Consider the following 20,501-nt stretch of genomic DNA (forward strand, 5'->3'; position numbering starts at 1 on the left):
TTCTTTCTTTCGCTTTCTTTCTTGCTTTCTTTCGCTTTCTTGCTTTCTTGCATTCTTTCTTTCGCTTTCTTTCTTGCTTTCTTTCGCTTTCTTGCTTTCTTGCATTCTTTCTTTCGCTTGCTTTCGCTTGCTTGCTTTCGCTTGCTTGCTTTCGCTTGCTTGCTTGCTTTCTTTCTTTCTTTCTTTCTTTCTTTCACCCATGCATTTGGTCGGAGTCCTCATCAAAGGCAGAATACAGAAAATACAGAAAAAAATAAAATAATTCCCTAGAGTGGAAAGGAAAATGCTGAGAAGCTGCTGAGTGTCCAAAGGCCACTCCGCATGATGCTGAAAATCGAACGTGAAACTCATCCCTACAGAGAGGAGGGAACCTTACCAAAGGATCAAATATAAATGCTTGTCCTTACCTGCAGGGGTGTCCTTGCCAAAGAACCAATACGAATGCCCATCCCTATGGGGAGGGGATCCTTACCCTCCCTCTGGAATCCACACGATTCCTTCTTTCACCACATGCTTCCTGGCAGCTGCCGGGAAGTACACATGCACCTGGAATTCCCATTTAATTGTAGAAAATGAACAAATACCAGCACTCTGATCAGTAAAAAGGGTGAAAACCTAATGACATTCCAGCCCAAAGCTTCCACCAGGCCGTCCACCCGGTCTCTAATCCTTATAGACCAGCAAAGCTTTGCAGAACAGGGGTAGGTCTGACCTGGGGACGGATCAGCACCTAGTCATTCAAGATTAAAAAGAGGACCAGCAACACTGACTAACCCCCATGGTTATTTCCAGATACCATAGATATTTCCAAAATACCTGCTGAGAACAGTAGTTAAAGAACCAATTTTTTAAGACTGCAATTCAGCGAGATCAGCTGCCATTACTGTAACTCTTGTAGTGAAGCCGGCAATACACTCAAGAGTCAAGGGCACTCATGGGTCAATATCTCATTAAGGCTTTTGAACTGAAAATATATATTTATTTTAAAATCCTTTCATAAGCAATTACTCTCTGGTTTGAGGAAGTTTTGGATCCACAATGATTTCTCCGTGCACCTTTGAGGAAGTTGCCACCTAAGAAACCTCTACTCGTTTCAAAAATATTACTCTCTGAAGGCAGCCCTTGGGACTTGGCTTGAAATGCAAGCAGGTGGTTTTGAACTATGAATTGGAAACCAGAGCAGCTTAAGGGAGTTTGGTACAGAACTCGGAGGATTTTGTTTCTTTCTTTTTCTTTTTTCCTTTTTGTTTTTAATGAGCAAAGTTGGAAGAAGTAGGTGAATATCTCTGACTTATCTGTTGACTGAATTAACTTTGAATTCCAACTAGAACAGGCCCTTGTGTGGTATTGATATCCAGAATAGACTTGAAACAGGCTAAAATATAAAACTTTTCAAAAAAAAAATCACAAAAGGCCATATTTTCCAAAACTGATTTCTCTTTTTATACCAGGACAGGTAGCCACTCTCTTGGTAATTTAGATATTTAAGTATGTCATGAGGAAGCTGTTAGGCCCACGTAACACAAGAAATACTGAAAGCAGCTACACACTCAAGGAGGTCTGTTCACAATTGCCCTAATTTCTATTATAGGCAAGCAGGGGTAGCCTTTTTTTTTTTTTTTGAACAATCTTGATCTTTATGAATCCCATTTCAAATTTTCATTTTTGACATTTTTGGTGCTTATTCTTCAAGTTATTTGCATGGAAGCTCTAAAGAGGAGAATCATCTCAGCTCTGCAATCAGAAATCCATGTTGGTGTTTCTAAATGTGCAACTTCATTTACTAAAACAGACAACTAGCCAGAGCTCAGGGCAAGAAATACTTTTAGACATACAAAATACTTTTTCAGCCTGCAGACTGATGGATCACAGGGTGCCATTCCTTCAGAAAACAAAGCCCCCTAAGCCATCTCACCAGCCATCAGGGCTACCTTGAAACCAAAGACACATTGATCAAAGTCCATAAATTATTCAAACTCAGCACTGTCACAAATGCCATATATGATTTGCAGTGATTGAAAGTAACTGATAATCTCAGCTTCAGAACAGAGAACTTAGGTTAGAGGTAATTAGCATTTTAATTGCATAATTGGGAATTATAAATCACCTGCCCTACATAAAAAATAATTGAAGAAGTTATATGAGATTAGCTGATATTTCATCTTTTTGGTTAAACCACATGGGTTGGTGAACTGAGGCAGACTAACAGCTGTATTTGTGCTTAAACTTGTGCTCCACTGATTGCAAGCAACGGAGTTAAAACAATCTGACTAACCTGTACGTGCAGCTGGTGGTGCCAGGGGGCCTGCACACGCCTCTGGAGTCATTGCAACAGCAAGGAAAATGGGTGCTCTTCAACCAATCTCAAGTTGGATGGATCAAAAATGGTATCAAGGGGAACACAGGAGGCCAGCGTGCAGTTTAAGACAGGAATATGTGTCCTTTTTCTGCACTGGGCTACCAACAGCTTCTCCATGCTGTTTCATGGGGCTGGATCCACCAGCCTGGATCTCTGCAGCAGGAACGGGGAAGCTCATAACCTCAGCCCCGGATTTCACCTCATTCATCCCCCATGGCAGAGGTCTTTTACATGAGTTTTCAGTCTTCACCAGATGCAGAAGTGAGCAACACGGCTCCCCACTGCTACACTGTCCAAACAGCTCTGGCAGTGACCATTAAAAAGGTCTCATTCTTATTTCTTTACCATTCCTAAAGTCCACTTCGAGTCACATACATTAGCAGCAATGAAAAAGTTCTCAGAGGTCTAAGCATCATACTTAATCTAATATTACAAAAATAGATGGAAATAGATGAAATTTTCCAAGACTCATTGCTCCAGTTCTAAGTATAATAATTCTAGATCTCAATTGGCATATTTTAAATTAAATTTTTTTTGTAGTTTAAACCTATTTATCAACAGCTAATTAATGAGGTCTAAATCCTTTGATGACAGAATGATTAAACTGCGTTTTAACTAATCCATCTTTAATTAAAATGCTGCCAGCAAACCATTTCTGGATGTGTAAAAAGGACACATTTATAGATGCTCACTCTTTAAATATGCATTATGTAAAGCCAATAATTAGAAGAACTCATGATTTCAATTATATTTTAATTACTGTTACATATAAAACATGCCTTAATAGATGTAATGCAATACATTTTCTTTCTTTACAAGTCACTAATCATTCCTATTGGGGTGACAACCAAATAAAAGGAAGTTTAATATATGCGCTAGTGCTGGAATCTTGTTTTAGCTCTGATCCAATTCTCTCCATTTCTTCTTTGCAGCTGAAAGGTACTTAATTATCTCCAAACCTAAATACAACTGAATCCCTATAAATCCCTGCTAAAACTCTAAAAGGAGATTAACTGTAACTGACCATAACAAACAGAAAAGCTTGATCGTTATTATAAACTCGTATGTCTTCAAACTTCTTGAACTCAGGACACCAGGTTACTTAAAGTCTGTAGTTAAGGTGATGTTGGGACAGAGTTTCCTCCTCCCTTCCTCTACTTGTTTGAGGAAATAGCACCAGTCAAGAGCTGCTCTAATTACTGCAGGAGCCACCAAGTTTCCTACTTCTAGGGCATCCTCAGTCCTCCAGGTGGAAGAGGAGGGTGGTAGATGACCATAATGGGGTGTCTGCAGCCAGCTCCCCTTTATCTGTATTAACAGGAGGCTGGGATTTGCAAATATGAAACTAATAAAAGATTAGCTATTCCTTACTATGGCTGAGGTTGTTCTAAAAGTAAACATGGGAAAAATATTTCTTTCTGAATCACTGAGTCCATTGTGAGCTGGTTACAGCACTTAATATCATATACTAATCCTATCTTTAAAATTGCATGTTATCACAATGGATATTTTTTGCTCACTGAGACAACCTAACACTGAAAAAATTATAGTTATTAAATATATTTCTAAACTCTGCATATTGGTTATATCACACAGTAAATTCTCAGTCTTAGGCGCTTCACTGCTTTGTTATCTCAATCTGATATGACGAAACTAATAAGCCTGTAGCAGAAGCCTGTTTAATTTGCCCATTAAATTGTACTTTAGAATATTCAAAAAAGTATATCATTTTATTACTATGACTGAGATATGTTGAATTTAATTTTCATAATCTGATTTCTACTGCTCAGATAGATTAATGAAATTGCCAATATTTCAGCTTACTTCAAGTTTTCTCTCAAAAATATTTAACACTTAAACTTTGATAGCAAGATGTTTGCATATCACAGGTACCGATGTTTGCACATCACAGGTACCCTAAGAAAAAGTCGCAGGGCACAAGGTTCCATGTGACAAAACTTCAGCTGCTTCATGGTCTGGTTTTCACAAAACTTCTCTATTTCCATTTTGTCTACTCCTGCACAGTGCAAACTTTTAGGGACAAGGACTTGGTTTCAGTAACTGCTCTACTCCATGCTTCTCCCATGGGCTTTCTGGAATAAAACTGCATGACTGCTGTAGAGATTTGTGTACAGAAAATGCATCTTAATATTGAAAAATGTGTTAAGCATTTCAAAAACATCTAGCGAACTCCAGAACAGCAACTTTTTCCTGAAATTACATTCTTCCTTGCTGTACCAAGAGGAGAACTTTTTTTTCCTCTCAGGAGTCTAGACTGTGTGGCTGGGTCTGCTGCTAGGTACTGTGTCATCAAAAGGGAAGGGAAGTTTTCCTGGCTACTGCAGATAAATGACAGATCAGACGTGTCCTTCTCTAATCTTCGTGTCCATGTTTCAAGGGTCCTGACCATATAAAATGAGTGAATAGGTGCCCAGAGGACTACACCATTTACCACAAATTACTTCTTTATGGAAGAATCGATTTTATAGTCTCCTGAATTTCAAACACTTGCCTCCTCAATCCAGTGGAATTACTCTTTTGAGAGCCAAGCCTGACACGGATGACTCCAAGGAGTTACTCTTGGGGCTATGAACTATCTGTTATAAAAAGAGAGAGCTCATGAGTCTTTGAAAAAAAAAAACTCACAGCAATATATAAATACATATATATGCATCAACACTTTAACATGATATGGCTGAAGGTATCCAGATGAATCGGTTGAGTCTCCAACAATCTTCTCTTCCAACAGACCAGAAAGCTCAATTCACATCAATGTAACCTAACCAGAGAATTTGCAAAGGCTGCTCTCCAAACTCTCTTGCAAACTCAAATTTGGAGAATTCTCAATTCTCAAATTTGGAAAATTTTGCTAAGCATGTGAATAAAGCTTTAAAAACACAGCAATTAATTTCAATGGCCAAGAACTCTCAGACGACAAGCAAATACAAGACAAAAACTATTAGCAGGTATGGGGACAAAATATGTTCACTAGAGATCATTTTAACACCTCCGTAGCTCTTGCCTCCCTCCCTCCTCAATCTCAAGAGCAAATCCATAACACTAATCATCGTTCCCCTAGTGGAGTAAGAAAAATCATTCAGGTGGAAGGTAGGAGAAAGCACAGCCTGAACAGGACTCCTAACAATTTAAGCTGTCATGCAAGGCTTAACAAATCCACTTGCCTGCTCATAAGTGACACACAGGAAATTGCCCAGTTCACTGCTCATCAGTTTCTGCAGATCTACAGCTTTTATTAGAAAGAATTAAAGGCATACGGATTAGAAAGATGGCATCAAGCAACTGTATATGAGTGTAGCATTTCACTGCATGCCTAAAACTCTGAGGATGTTCCAGTGACTCCTCTCCTGGCCCTTCACAGTCTCCACTGGCACCAACTATAACAAGAATCCAGCACTTGGCCAACAGTGTAACTCTTAGATGTGCCAAGAAATGAAAGAAAAAAATGTTGTCCTCATGTTGGGTGTATATTTAAGACTTGAAATTACCTGTGTCAAGATGTGAAACTGCACAGCAAAGCCACATCTGCTGGGAGGCACAACCATGCTCGTATGCTAAAATAGCACCCTCTGCTCTCTTTATGGAGGAGATTTGTTACCTGCTGAACACGCTTCCTTCTCCCCAAAGGAAGATGAAAGCCAGCAGGAAAGCAGGGCAGCGCATAGAGGCGATGTTTGCAGGACAGCAGCTACCCACCTAGCCCCACGAGGGCTGCTCTGCTTTCCCGCTGACTTCAGCTTAACAAGCCATCGCACCCCTAAAGACAGCAGAGAAAAATCTACGTTAGCACCGCTTAAAGCACAGCCCAGACTGCAACGCCAAGGCCAAGCAGCACCGCACTCATCTCCTGCAACTTGCACAACTTGTTCTTTCTTTGCAAATCTCTATGGGAGGACACAAACAGCTCCAACAGAGAACCCTGGAAGCCACAGACACCAGTTCTGTCAGGAACACAAAAAGTGTTGGGTATTCTTCTCGATTCAGATGGCAAACATCTTTTTACTAATGCTTTTCATCCGGGGTTCAGGGAGCCCATAGCCAATGGGAGAGGAAGCACCGTGAAGGCAACCAGCGCCAGCAGCCAGAGAGCCCACGGAAAGAAGTGGTCACCAAAGTCATGGGCTGGAGGCAACATCCTCATGGACAACACGGTGCCTCCACTGCCCCACTGCTCATTGGCACCACAAGTGGGTGTTGGAAGGGTGAAGGTGCCACCTTGCCCACACTAGTGTCCTGACTGCCACTCTCTGTCCTTCCTTGTGCCCATCTGACAACTACTTTTGTCTGTCAGTCAGTCAGATTTTAATCCATTTAATGTGTACCTTATTAATATTGTATAGAACTAATCAAAATGCTGTGACATAGTAAGTCAAATGCATTAAGGAAGGCTAAGTGCATTACATTTATTGAGTTACCTTTACCAAGCAAATGAAATCTAATCAACAAAAATTAAATCCTGGTTCCTTTAACAGATCTTTTCCATAAAAATCACATTAACTCAAATGAATTTAACACGTGTTTTATGTTACTGCAACCCCATATCAGCATTGCTGTAGTTGCCAAATTAGCTTTCCTCTTAGGAAATCCTAGCTCCCCTCTCCCACAGTCTCCCTTCTTCCTGCTCTGTGCAAACCAGAACAGGACAACCTGCTGCTATAGACATATATGGCTATTAAAATAGGCAGGAAACAGCAATAACTAAAAAAGACCATTCCTTTTCTCATGCAAGAAATATGTAGCTTTTTACTTTTAATGCTACATCTGCAGGAGGAAAAGTGGAGGTGATAAATTAAATTTGTCTAGATCACGGAGTCATTTAATGAAGTTGATCATGAAATAAGTTTTACATTCAACAACATAAACCTGACATATTAAAGCAATTGATAACTAAAAAGCTAATTTTATTTCTTCATTTTTAAAATATACTTTAAAGTACTACTTATTTCACCACAGACATGAGACGATTGGTAATTCCATCAAACAAATGACTTCCCTCTTCAGTTCTGGAGTTCAGCTACTTTTTACGTGTCCCTAATTATTGAGCAGAAACCAGTTACATCAATAAAAAATGTCAATTTTGATCTGCCTCATGAGATGCAAAAGCTTTGGATAGATTTTCAGTCAGAAGAGAGAGCAACTAGAACAGCTATTATTAATAGCCATTAGAGAGAGTGGCAGGAGCTGCAAACAGCTCCCTTGATTTTGCCCAGGTGCAGCAGATACCATACGCAGAGAGACCTCCCAGGACTGCAGATAGCTGTAAAACTCCACATCGTGCTTGAACTCCTGCTGCCAGAACTGGTTGGGTCACATCACAAGGGATAGTTCACAGCAAAATGACAAGCATTTTGCTGAATCGTTCAGTGTGTATAGCTTATCGTCATAATAAACTAGGCAGAATTACTTTGTACAGATACTTGAGCAAAGGTCTGCAAGAATCAGTGAGATACAGGAGATTGTTTGACAAAGAAGTAATCAGAAAATCGTTGCAGGAAAGGAGAGAATACAGAGGCTTTGCTAGAGATATCACTGGCTTTTCAACAGCATTTTCAAATCCTTTCAATCCTCCTTTGGTTTTATGCCATCTGTAAGTTAAACACACTTGCAATAGAGAAGTGATGTGAGGTACTTTTTAATTCAGCATGATAGATGAAGTATCGGGGCAAGAGGCTCAGTTTTTACAAACCAAAAGATTTGACCTCAATATCATTCATATTAAGAAAGGAAGGAAAATTTGCAACGAAGATGCATAGGACAATTTTGCAACCAGGATGTATGTGGCACTTCCTAACTCTGTTTAACAAAACATGGAGCAAGCAGGGTAGAATTAAGCTTTGGTTTTCCATTCTCATTCCCCTCCTTTCTAATGCATTTGCCACTCGCCATCTTTGAACACACAACAATTTGAACTATTTTGCACTGCAGAGCAGAACAAAACTGAAAAGTACTCCAAATTTGAACATATTTAGGCCAAGACAGCTGTTAGGAAAAGGCTCACGTGAGCACAGAAATACCCTCCATGCTCGTTGGGCCTCCCAGCATAGTTGGGCACACGCGATTTAGAGGCGCCATGAGGGGAAGGGGACACCAGGGCAGAAGGACGTGATTTCGGCCCATCCTTTGGGGCGGCTGGACCTCCCCCCGGGTGACAAGCCAGGGCTTTCCCTCACAGCCGGCAGGAAGGCAGCCAGGAGGGCACTTCAGAGCACCTATCGTAGCAGGGTAAGGCCACAGGCCCAAATACAAAAGCACCCACTCATGCTGCAACCAAGGGGTTAACCTGCCTTCCAAACACTGCCCTTTAAGAGCTTAAATTCTCCTAAAAAAGCACTATGGAAGTGAGACTAGAGCACTTTAGAAAATTGAAACCAATGTCCTCACTTAGGTTAGCAGCAGCACCTTTGACAATTCAGGCTGAAAGGTATCCAATATATTTCCCTCTCCGCGGCCTTGCCTGGCTCCCCGGAGCCGGGCGATGAGGACAGACGAGCTGGCTTCCCTGCAGCCTCCCCTGCGCTGGGCGAGCTCGCTGCTCCCGGCCTTGCTTTGGGAAACACATCTCAGGTGGGCTTCTTAAAAGCAATTTAATGCATTAATTCTACCATTCTTTATTAGAGGAAAAAAAAAAGGGGGGCTTAAAAATGAAACTTAGTAATTTTAGTCAATCTGGGGGAGGAACAAGCTTCTAAGTTTCCATTAATTGCAGCTGAGAGGCACCTTTGTTAAAAGCAGGCAATATGGAAATATTTGCAGTTCTCCAGACTGTTTTGTATAAGTACTTTTCTGACAAAATAATCAATGCAAGAAAAACCTCATTCAATAGCAACAAATCCTCTCTTCCAAGTGTACAAACATACAGATTTTCACATACAATCAAATGTACTATATGATTTAAAATATTTTCTTCTGAACAAGAATTTGAGGCTTCTACTCAAGAAAACTTCATTCTCATCAAAATAGGTCTTTGGGCAGTTTGAGAGTTTCAAGGCCAGTACTGCTTGTTGAGTGTCTTGCAGATCAGGCCTCTACTGCAGTAAAAAATGTTTTCTAAATTCTTGTCTTAACAGCACTCCTTTTTGATTATTCACTAAAAAACATTCCTCAGCCTACACTGAAAGCTTATGGTGTGCAAACTGAGCAAGCATTGCTATTCAGGGTTTCTAAGCATATCTCACTGAGATGCAATTCCAGGCAGTTTAACAGATACTTTGTTAGAACAATACAAATCAACAAGACCAGTGGCTTTAAACAATAAGTATTCTTAGTAGTATGCTATATGAACACTACTTTTACCAAAAAACATGTGCCAACTCATCTTACAAATAAATTGCAACCTCATAAAATTGTCAAAATTGTATCCCTTAGGAACAACAACAAAAGTTTGATTCACATGCATTTTCATCACTGTAAAATATTTCATGTTTTGTTTCTCCTTTTTAAAGCATAACAGGCTACATAATTTGATTTACACTTGGGTGATCTTGTACATCCATTCGCTATGGAAAAAGCAGTGCACCAAATATTTTAGTGTTTACACTGTAAGTTTTGAGTATTCCCAATACTGAAATAATGAATGGGTGCAGGGAAAAAAAATAGTAATAATACAGTAATTCCTAAAGCTTTTTAGTGTGTGAGGGAGGGATAGTCATTCATGTCATCTTTTACATTAAAATTAATATTCTATGCATATGCTGATATACTATTTTATGCTACTATGGTCTGAACAATTAATATGAAATACTAAAAAAAAAATAATGCTTGCCAGACTGCATATGTGTATATCTGTATTGTATATACATAAATCAAAACTTTACCTGAGTTTGCAAATTACGACTACTGTCAAAATGAGTAACACTGGAAAAGAAGAACATATCTACAAGTTAGTAGATACATTTCAGTAAAGCCCCAACAAATAAAAGTTGGATCTGTTTCTCATTAGAAGAATCTGCCACACACATGAAAAACAGATATCATGCGCACATTAACACAGCAGCAATACAATGATATTGTCAGCACTCCATAGACAAAACAAGAACATGGCCAGTATTTTTGAACTTTTTTTTTTTTTTTAATGGAGTTTATGAAAATGCACAAGTTTTCTGGATTTGGATACTATATAAATTATCCTGAATAGTGGGAAGAAGTGCTGTATTATACATTGTAGGAGTTTAAGATCAGAAAAAAAAACTCAATTTCATTATGTACAAGTTGTTATTAATGCACAAAAAGCCTGTGTATGTGCACAGTAAAGCCCCAAATCCCTGAACAATAGCATTGCCCTACTAGCTATAAAAATGACAAACTGCATCCACAGTCACTGTATACCCAAACTCTGTAACAGATTAGATTTAAAATTGAGCAGTGCAGTGAGGTACCCATTAGTCTTTCAACTCAAGTGTCAACTTCAAACAAATTAATGACCGAGTAGTCTCAACCAAATACTGTTTTGACAATTATAAACTGCATTGCTAAATCTAAATTCCAGTGCAATATTCCTCTAAGTTTTCTGAAATGTATTTGTTTTACCTGAGTAAAAGAAAAAAAAATACTGCATGCACTTCCAAAACATTTTGCAAACTATCATACTCACTTCCCATCCAATTCTTTAATGAACGACATAAACCAGAGATGAAAGCAAAGAAGATCAGAGCAGGAATTGGATACACAAGAGCTGGAAGTTCCATCACATGTTCAACCCTTGTTAAATTCGTCCGACTACACATAATCTACAGTTGAGATGAAACTGAATATTCTCCAAGAACCAGCAGGATGTGAACCATACCACAGCTTGAATCTACAAAGCAACTGGTCAACAGTTTATATTTTGCACATTATCATCCGTTTTCAATACAGGCTCTTGGAATTAGAGAAGAACTGCTAATTGTAGGGCCTTTCCCTTTCCCTTAGAATTTTGTATTTTTCTCTTCAAAGCATTACAGATCGATTGTAAAGCCATGCTGTAAATCAAAAGAAACCCACTGCTCATCAACTGCTTGGAACTTGCTGGGTTCCCACTGCAGATCTTTCTCTGCTGACTGATCTCCAAGCCACCATCAGTGTCTACAAGCACAATACCTACCATGGCTGCAGATAATTGCTCCAGTTGCCTTTTCCCTTATAGATGAATTTCTACCTTCTTCTAGTTCTAAAGGGAGCCTCCAAGATAACTGATTTTGGGACACAAAATATATATATATATATTTTTTGATTGGGAGAGCGGAGGGAAAATAAGAAAAAAGAAAAACCCAAATTTTTTCAAAAATGATTCCTGTATAATAATTACCTGAGTGTTTGCAATTTTACACTTTAAATGTTCATGTTAGAAAGAAACAGCAGGTGGACTCCAAAAGCAGCAGTGTCTGACAGCTGACAGACCAAATGAAATATTGGATATTTTGTCCAGTGAATCAGATGCTCAGAAACTGCATTGGAAAGAATCATTCTTATAATGCCAGCTCTCCCTCATGCCTTACAGCTATATTGTTCCTGCTCTGAAGGCTATTCACAGAAAAGCCTGAGTAGGCAGGTATTTTGACAGCAGCTTTATTACCTTAGATGAGCAATAATGCTCTCGCTATTGTCATTTTTGGGGGCTGCTTGAATTTTCAGAGGCAATAAACACTTGAATGCATTTACTTAAAATCCAGACTATTTTTAAAAATGTATTTTTCTTTTATGTCACCACAAACCTGAATGCTTCTAAGTAAAATACACGTAATCTGCCATTTTGACTAAACTAGATATACGAAAGATCTATACTCACGGGGGGCGGGGAGGAGGTAACTTTAAAGAGTGCTTTTCCTTCTTTTTTTAATATAGGCAGCTATACTGATTTGCTACAGTTTTGTTATTAAATATTTTGTTATTATCTTTTTGCCATTTGGAAAAACTGTACAGATTACAGAGGAAAAAAATTTAAAAAGTATACAAAGCATAGCTTAAAGCCTAACATATTCCTTACTCCAAAAGTCTGTCAAAGAGTTTGGCATGACTCCTATAGGAGAAAAACAACAAAAAATTCCTAATCTTGAGGAACAAACATGCAGATCAGTGACAAGCTACAAACCTGCTCCTTTTCTCTTAAGATAGTTTTGTCTATAGCACCATCAGAAATCTCACTGAATATCTGGATCTAAGTCTCTCACAATCCTTAAAAAAAGACCATGGAATTAGCAATCTGACGAACTCATCAGATTTACATACTCCAAAGAAAAGAGGGGGAAATTTCAAGAGTTACTCTTGGAGGCTGATCTGAACCTCTAGCTTGTAGACACCACTCTAAGCTTCATGAACGTTACTTCTGAAGAAACTTCCTCAACCTCCTATGCAACTCCAAGTACAGATTAAGGTGACAATTATCTCTGAGACACTACCCCCTCCCTAGAATGAGTATTTTTGAGATTGATTTTTCTGTTATGCCTCCCTGCGGTTAACTAGGGTAAGTGAAAGGTGCTTCTGCCCGTCCTCGGCCTCCAGCTTCACAGAGATGGTGGCACAAGGCCCCTCCTCGCGTTTCACAACCATTTTCACTTCCCCAAACCCTTCAGATAGAGCCTGCATCATGTGTTCATTTCATCACTGCCTTCTCACAGTGAATGAAAATACAACTGCCCAGCACTGAAGAAGATAGAGGAGAAAATGGAGTGGGGTAAGGGGGAGAAATCTGCTGGGTATTTTAACTATTAGAATCTGCATGTTTTCACTAATGCTTTTATTAGTAAGTCATTAAAAAAAAAAAAAAAAAAAAAAAAAAAAAGAGCCTAAATCAAGTACATGAAATGTATATATTGCATCTTGTCAAGAAGTAGTAGACTCTTTTGAGGGAAAGCACCAACTCCTGGGATGTCAGTGCTAGAACCTGCCCACGGCCTGGCACAGACATCAGAAATGAACACACTCCTGTCGTTAACCCAAACATCTCACTCATGTCTACGAGATACCAGTTCCTAAGCCACACCAGCTCGCTCCCCACACTCACCCCTGCCCCTGGAAGACGAGAGCTTTTAATCACCCATTCACACTGCAGCCAGCACGGGGGTCTCCAGTGCAGTGCTGCGTTATGCAACGCCTGGCAAACCTTGGGCTTTGTCCTCACCACAGCACACCAGCTATATCTAAAGACAACATGGTTAGTTTTGAGATGCTTATAAAGACATGCTTAAAAAAAATCCTAACTTAATCATAAATTGCTTGCAATATAAGCTAAAAATTGATATTCTTGCCAGCAGGTATGGAAACAGTCTTTTAGAGGTACTGGGGTTAAACTTTTTTCTGACATTTATAATATTCAGTGCTGCAAAAAAAAACTCTGTAAAGAATAATTGCTCCCACAGGGACCAATCCATGGGTCACAGTTTTTTGCACTTGACAGCAACAGAGGCTTGAATGAGATTTTCTATAAAACCTAGACTTAAGCTTGCAGCATAATCACAATGTTTGCCCTAGCTCAAGAAGCTAAACTAAAGTACCACTTCCACAGTGTAATTATTCCACATATGTTCCAAAGAGCCATGGGGAAATTTTATTATTCAGAAGAATAAATAGGGCAAAAATAAATCGGTTTTAATTTTAGCCAATTTTTACACTTCTTATGAATTTTCATTTTTCATATGCAAGTTTAAGTCCATGGGAGAGAGGATTTGCCTTGAAGAAATAATTAAACTTTCATCTTCAGTTACGCTTCTTAGCAAATACACAGCCACCCACATGGTGCACAGCACACAAATGCTATTCAGTGACATAAAATGCCAACATAATCACCAATGCTTCATAATCTTCCTTTCAGTCTCAAATTGAATATTTGACGTTCAAACTCCTGTCCAACAACGCAGTGTAAGCAGTAGTGCAGCAAGGGCTTAGCTTAGAAGCAGGTTGGGTTCTCAAAGTAAAGCTTAATTTGCCCTGAACACTTTCTCGACTACTTCATTCTTAAAAAATAATGCAGTAATTTGTTGTACGGGATATGTAAACCTACAGCCCTGAGGATAAGAAAAGATTATAACACTCAATTTGTGATGACAATGTGTGAGGGAGATTTAATAAACCTGCTGAAGTCAGAATTTTTCTGGAAAGGAAAGCAGAGGAAACAGAACTTCATCCAGTCCAGGAAGATGCAGGCACATTTTGCAACTAAGACTTCTTATAACACATTTTCCAGTTTCTGAGAACACTTTTTTATATAAATTCACAGGCCAAACAAACTACTACAAAAGCCTTCTCTGTGCAGGTCAAGAAACCTGCCTCAGAGCAGATCTGAGTCTCCAAAGACTGTTCACGAGGCAAGAAACCGAAGCCCCGCTGGCTCGTGCACTGGCTCTGGGCATCAACACTCGGGCTCCGCGCGCCACGGCCCCGGCCGCGCTGCTGCCGGGAGCTCTTTGAAGAGAAGGGCAGAAAGACTCAACAGCAACAAGGAGAATAACACAGATGGATGGGATAAAACATATGGACTGATTAATTCTCGATGTGTATGCTGCACCACAGGCCCGGAAAATAGATATATTCTTCTTTTCCTTTTTCAAACACATAATAAAGAAGAAAACTTAGCCTGGAGAGTTGACCAAACCTAATGCATTAACCAGTGCCAAGCTTCCCATTTCAGAGCAAACTGCAAGGATTAAACAGGCCAAAGGCTATCAGTGCATCAGTTAAAATATCCTAAACTTCACACAATCCTAACATAACAACTTACAAGTACAAGGGACACCAGAAGAACCTCACACAGCTTTCACAAACTATCTGCTGTCCACAGAGAGGGTAAGGATGCTGCCCACCCTTAGCCATCATTGACCAACTGGACATAAGATTCATCTGGAAAAGAAAAAGCAGCAAAAATCCTGCACGTTGCTCTTCTATTGTTGCTTCTGCTGCTGCAGGATAGACTTTGGAATCATTTTACAACCGCGTCTCATTCCAAGGGGCCATTTAGGTCTTAAAATTGTTCTCTTTAGTTAAAAAAAATAAGATTCAAAACCTAGTGTGGTAAAAATAATAAAAATGGACAGGAGGCACTGCTTTAGAATTTGGTAAACACTGTGGTGTAGAAGAAATCTCCAGCCTTTTAGAGCTTCCTAAAGCAGGAGTCACAGAATCACAGTGATAGTAAGTCCAAGTTAGTATTTCCTGTTTAAATATTTTGATGGATATACATAAAAATAGAACAACTTAGCTGAAATCATAATTTTTTATCACATACTTCTCAGACTGAGGTGATTTATCATTTTGCTGTATTTTAATAATATAGGCATTACAGCGCAGAGTTCATCAAAACTAAAACCCTTTAATTAAACAGAAGATTAATTAAACATGAGATAAGCCCAAACACTAAACAAACCACTTCAGAGAAAATCCAAAATCTGACCTACCAGAATAGCTTTATATGCAATTACACATGCTGTGAATTACTGTTTGTAGATAATTAGCTTGGCTGTCTCCTTAAGTCAACCAACCACATACTAAAGTTAAGTAACATCAAAACAAAAAAAAATCAAAACAAACAAACAAAAACACACACAAACTCCACCACAACAGGGCTGATTGGGCTTGCAGCTAAATGCATTCATTTTCGATACACTTCAGTACAAACGCATTATTGGTTAAAAATCATTTGCTGGTGGTACATAGCCATACAGAACACTTCCAGTGTATTTTTGCTTTAAACCTTTATTAAAAAAAAAAAAAAGAAGTTATCATCAAGGGATTTCTCCATAATTTACTTTATTTACTTCCAATTATTTCTCAAAGAATGATTTCAATAATTGATCAGAAATATGTTAGCTTTTACATATTGTTTATTCTTAAATATATTTCCTAGAGTATTTTAACACTTGTTTGCTGTATTATGCAGCATAAGTAACTTGGTTCATTTTTCTGCAGGATGGCTGCTGAACTTAATGAACAAAGATATGATAAATCTTAGGTCCCGAAAGTTGTAACTGAAAAATTTTAATTGTTTTGGGGATCTCTGTAATTATTCTTCCTAAAAGACAGAATTAGTAGGGCTTTGTACTCAGAAACAGATATACCACATATACTACACAATGTCAAAGAACTTGAAGAATATGAATATTCTTGACAGCTAAGATGACACCATTAAGAGCACTTCAGGACAAGCTCTCCTCTGTTGCTTTCCGTTGATTTCCAGAGCCAAGGTTTTACCATCAGAACATATAGCACAGGCAATGTACATAACTTGATATTTTCCTGTCAATTTTGACCTGTAGCTGCAAGTCTGTAGACCAGGAGCCTACATAGTCTATAGAACTTGAAACTCTTTAGATGCAACCCCAGTGTTTCCATAGTGCTTATGTTCTAGGGCATTACCTGTTTTGTGCCCTGCTAGGTGCTTCATGCCCACCACCCTCATGACAAATATCAAGGTCACTGGATTTTACCTCCCATAGTCCCCCAATCAACCTGCTTCCTAGCATTTCAAAGTGACAACAACGACCAATAAACTGAGATATGACTATTTCTACTCCTTCATTATGCTAATCCTTGGAAAAATAAAGATATATGCTTGATAAAAATAAATGGACAAAGTGATCAAAACTGTGTTTTACAAAATAGATCAATAATAATCTAATGAAAACCTTGATTTAAAAGAGGAAGCAATAATTTCCTTGTAGTTAGACACGTCATTACTCTATTGATTACCAGCAATCTCTCCTATATGCCTGTATGCATTACAACAACTACAGTCTTCAGCAAAGACTTCCGTGCTGTATCCTTGCTGACTTCCTATCAGATGTCCAAAGTACTGTGCAGAACTCCCGGCACAGGCAGTAGTGACTTGTAATTGCAGGTGAAATGTAACTGAGCACTTCCTTTTATAAGGCTCTCGAACACTCATCTATGTAGCTGTCTCGGCATAGCCAGCATAATGGCAATGTTTACCCATAAACCCGGCTTTATTGGATGCCTTCTAACAATAATAATGGTTATTTTGTAAAGTTACTGTCAATTACTAAACTCCAAGAAGAGAATTATACTGCACTAAACCATAACCAAAAAATAATCAACCGTCATCAAACATATGCCTGAAACTGATGAAGTGCCACCTCAAAATAATAAAATAATTCTTCAAATAGTCCTGAAACAGCAACGAGCTCTCAGCTTCTACTAAAATCAGCGCTATTGCTTTTCCTCACTCAGCTATTGCTTCTACACCCACTAAGGAAAAGCTTTTTGCTTTTATTACATTTGTTGAAAGGACTCTTACCTCTCCAACTCGTATTCTTTCATGCCTGCTTTTACTGCCTTCATTACCTGTAAGATACATATTAACATGGGACCTTCTTAGCAAGAGGGAATCTCAAATTTATAAATTTATGATTGAATACCTCTAGAGGAACATATATTAAAAAAAATCATCTGTACTTCATTTGAATTTATATCAGTAGAATCATTTTAAAACTCTATTAGAAATCAAGCTCATTTTAATCTTTATGAATGCCTGCAGTCTCCAGCAATAAAGCACATTTAATTGCCACAAGTATATCCTAATGAAGTGCAGCTCATCTAAAAACCCATGCTTAATTCTGAAAGCTCCAGTGAGCTTGGCAGCAAGTCCTCTTGTTTTACTTTTATGAAATACCATCAGAAAACAAACCTGTGAACTGGAACATACAACAACAGAAAATTTTCTTTCCTACTTTGCAATTTGAAAAATTCCTAGAGCTAACATTGGGTTACTTCTCAGAATTGTGCTCTCAGATTTGCTGAAAATGTGCCCCCCAGTTTTATTTCTTCGCCTGATAATGGATTATGAATTTTAGCAGTTGCTGTGTGGAAGGAATCATCTCAGATGGGATGAATTTGTTCAAGGATGATGAAGGGCGAAGGGAAATTAACGCAAGTCCTTCTATTCATAGACTTCGTAACTTTACAATATTCCCTTTAAAATATTTTCACACTTCATAAACAGCCCAGACACTTGGGGAGTAGGGACAAAGACACCAGTTGGGTCCATGACCTCATCAGCTACTTTAAATTTTCACTGGTGACCAGTCACAACTCACAGCACCTCTGCACCCCAGCACCCCCAGGACAGCCCTGACATCCGAGCTCATTTTGTGACCCAAACCCACAGAGCTCTTTTTTCTCCATCTCTGCACAGGTCTGTCTGTGCACACAGGAGAGAGAGATTGCAAGCAGGTCACCTTCTGCTGAGGCTCCCCAGCTCTTGTCCAAAACCACACTTCATTTCTCACAGATCACAAATGCACCGTTGAGTTCAAGGACAATGCAAGGTGTATTACAGGCCTGTAATAGGAGGCATATTATCCTCTTATTTCTCTCCAGCCTTTCCATTATTTTATTACTAAGCAATTCAGGGTTGCTGAGAACATTTTCTGAGTACTACTGTTACACTAAGAGCAAAAATTATTAACAGTAAAGGATCCATTACCTCTTTATGGGCTTCACTGGAGATTTTATTGGTGTAGCGCAGAACTTCCAACTCCATGTCTGTCTTAATCACACGACTTAAAGAAAAGCAGAACAGAAATTAGGTTAGGTTGTAATTTGGCACACTAAGAATAAAGAACCCTGAAATACTATGCATCCCCTACAGTAAAATTGGATACACCTGAAGAGCGCACAACTCAAGAATGAAGAGCTATTACAGTACTCACATTCAGCAGTGTTTTGTTGGCATTGATTCACCATTAGCAAAACAATCTTACAAGGGAAAGTTACAGGCATTTGCAACTCAACCTGCATTACTTTAATGCTAATAAACAAGTTGTCCAATCAACATTTTCTCAACCCACATTAGGAACAAAAGCAATGAACTTCTGTATTTGTCATAGCTCAGACATTACTTCAAATAGAAGATATCTACAAGCACAGTCGATTTACTTTTTAAATACAATTTGAAGCTAGTTTACATAATGAAATTCTTACAGCTCTAGAATTTCTATTTAGCACAAGCACAACTCCTACCTATTTGTGATATCAAAAGCTGGTGTGTGTGTGTGTGTGTGTGTGTGTGTGTGTGTGTGTGTGTGTGTGTGTTGGTGGTGGGGAATAACAGGGGGAACTCAAGCGCTATTTCTGCTCCGTATAAGAAAAAACATGAAATTCAGAAAATACTGAAGCAGTAATTAAAGCCACAATGTCCATTCTCTTTCACACATTTCCAGGAAACAAACCAACCAACCTTTTTCATGCCCTATGAGATAATGAATTTGTGCATATTTAGAGCTTTGATGCTCTGCTCTGATCTCAAATATTCAAAAATTTACTATTTACTTGCACTTTCTACGATATCCAATTAATTGTGTGGAAACATTTGAGCTATGTCTTTGCATTCCACTCCAGCACTTGCAGCAGTTACAAACTACTATAAACTCTTGGAATTTGAAACTGTCACGGAGACATTGCTTTTTTATTGTTACATACTCCTATTCATACTGCTGTAGAAGACTATTTATTCTATTTCTGCTCCTGTAGTTTGTTTTAATGGGTCCAGACACAGGTTTCTGAGCCATCAGCGCCTCTGATGTGTGTTAACAGCATTTTCCCAGCGACACTGATTGCACTGCAACATAGCACAATCACTTCTTTTCAAATACAACTTAAAAAAAAAAAGTTAAAATGCTGATAACTATCAATGTGTTCTCACAGAGTGACACTAGTAGAGGGGAATGGTTTTGACATGCTTAGTAAATTGTGGTATGACACAAAAATAATCATTCCACATGTTGAGAGATTCTTAAATGCATGCAAAGGTGAAAAATTACACTGTAAAGGTGTAATCTGTTCACCACGGATGAGAAAACAAACTTCTGCTTCTGCTTTTTAGCCAAGACATAAAGAACAGCAGCTCAAATATATTCATGTTAGACTGAGGGAGTAACAGCTTATAGATCTTTTTTTTATTGTGTTCTTTGGAAGACTGCTTGTGCTAGCAGGGTAATTTAATACTTGTCTGATGTGCCTTTATATTACTTTCAATATACAGTACATATTCCTGATCTGCAAATATCTGAGAAATAGTTCTTTCATAATTCAGATATCTAATCTCTTCATTGGAATCTGCAAGCAATACAAGTTAATAACTGCTCAAATGCAAACAGTATTAGAATCTGTTTTACTTGACTAGGTCATAAGGCTTCAGGGT

At 38.6% G+C, this 20,501-nt stretch overlaps 1 protein-coding gene across 1 annotated transcript in view; it reads right to left on the reverse strand.

Moving 5' to 3' along the window:
- Positions 1–20,501, reverse strand: part of PEPD (peptidase D) — a 97,073-nt gene that overhangs the window by 51,176 nt on the left and 25,396 nt on the right. The window contains exons 8-9 of the mRNA XM_026036543.1: positions 18,786–18,861; positions 17,598–17,644 (exon numbers count right to left, since the gene is read on the reverse strand). Coding sequence (XP_025892328.1) covers positions 17,598–17,644; positions 18,786–18,861 — 123 coding nt within the window. The remainder of the gene's footprint in view (positions 1–17,597; positions 17,645–18,785; positions 18,862–20,501) is intronic.

The sequence above is a fragment of the Nothoprocta perdicaria genome, unplaced genomic scaffold (assembly GCF_003342845.1).
Source record: "Nothoprocta perdicaria isolate Ctin4 unplaced genomic scaffold, notPer1 scaffold_18, whole genome shotgun sequence".
Classification (NCBI taxonomy): domain Eukaryota; kingdom Metazoa; phylum Chordata; class Aves; order Tinamiformes; family Tinamidae; genus Nothoprocta; species Nothoprocta perdicaria.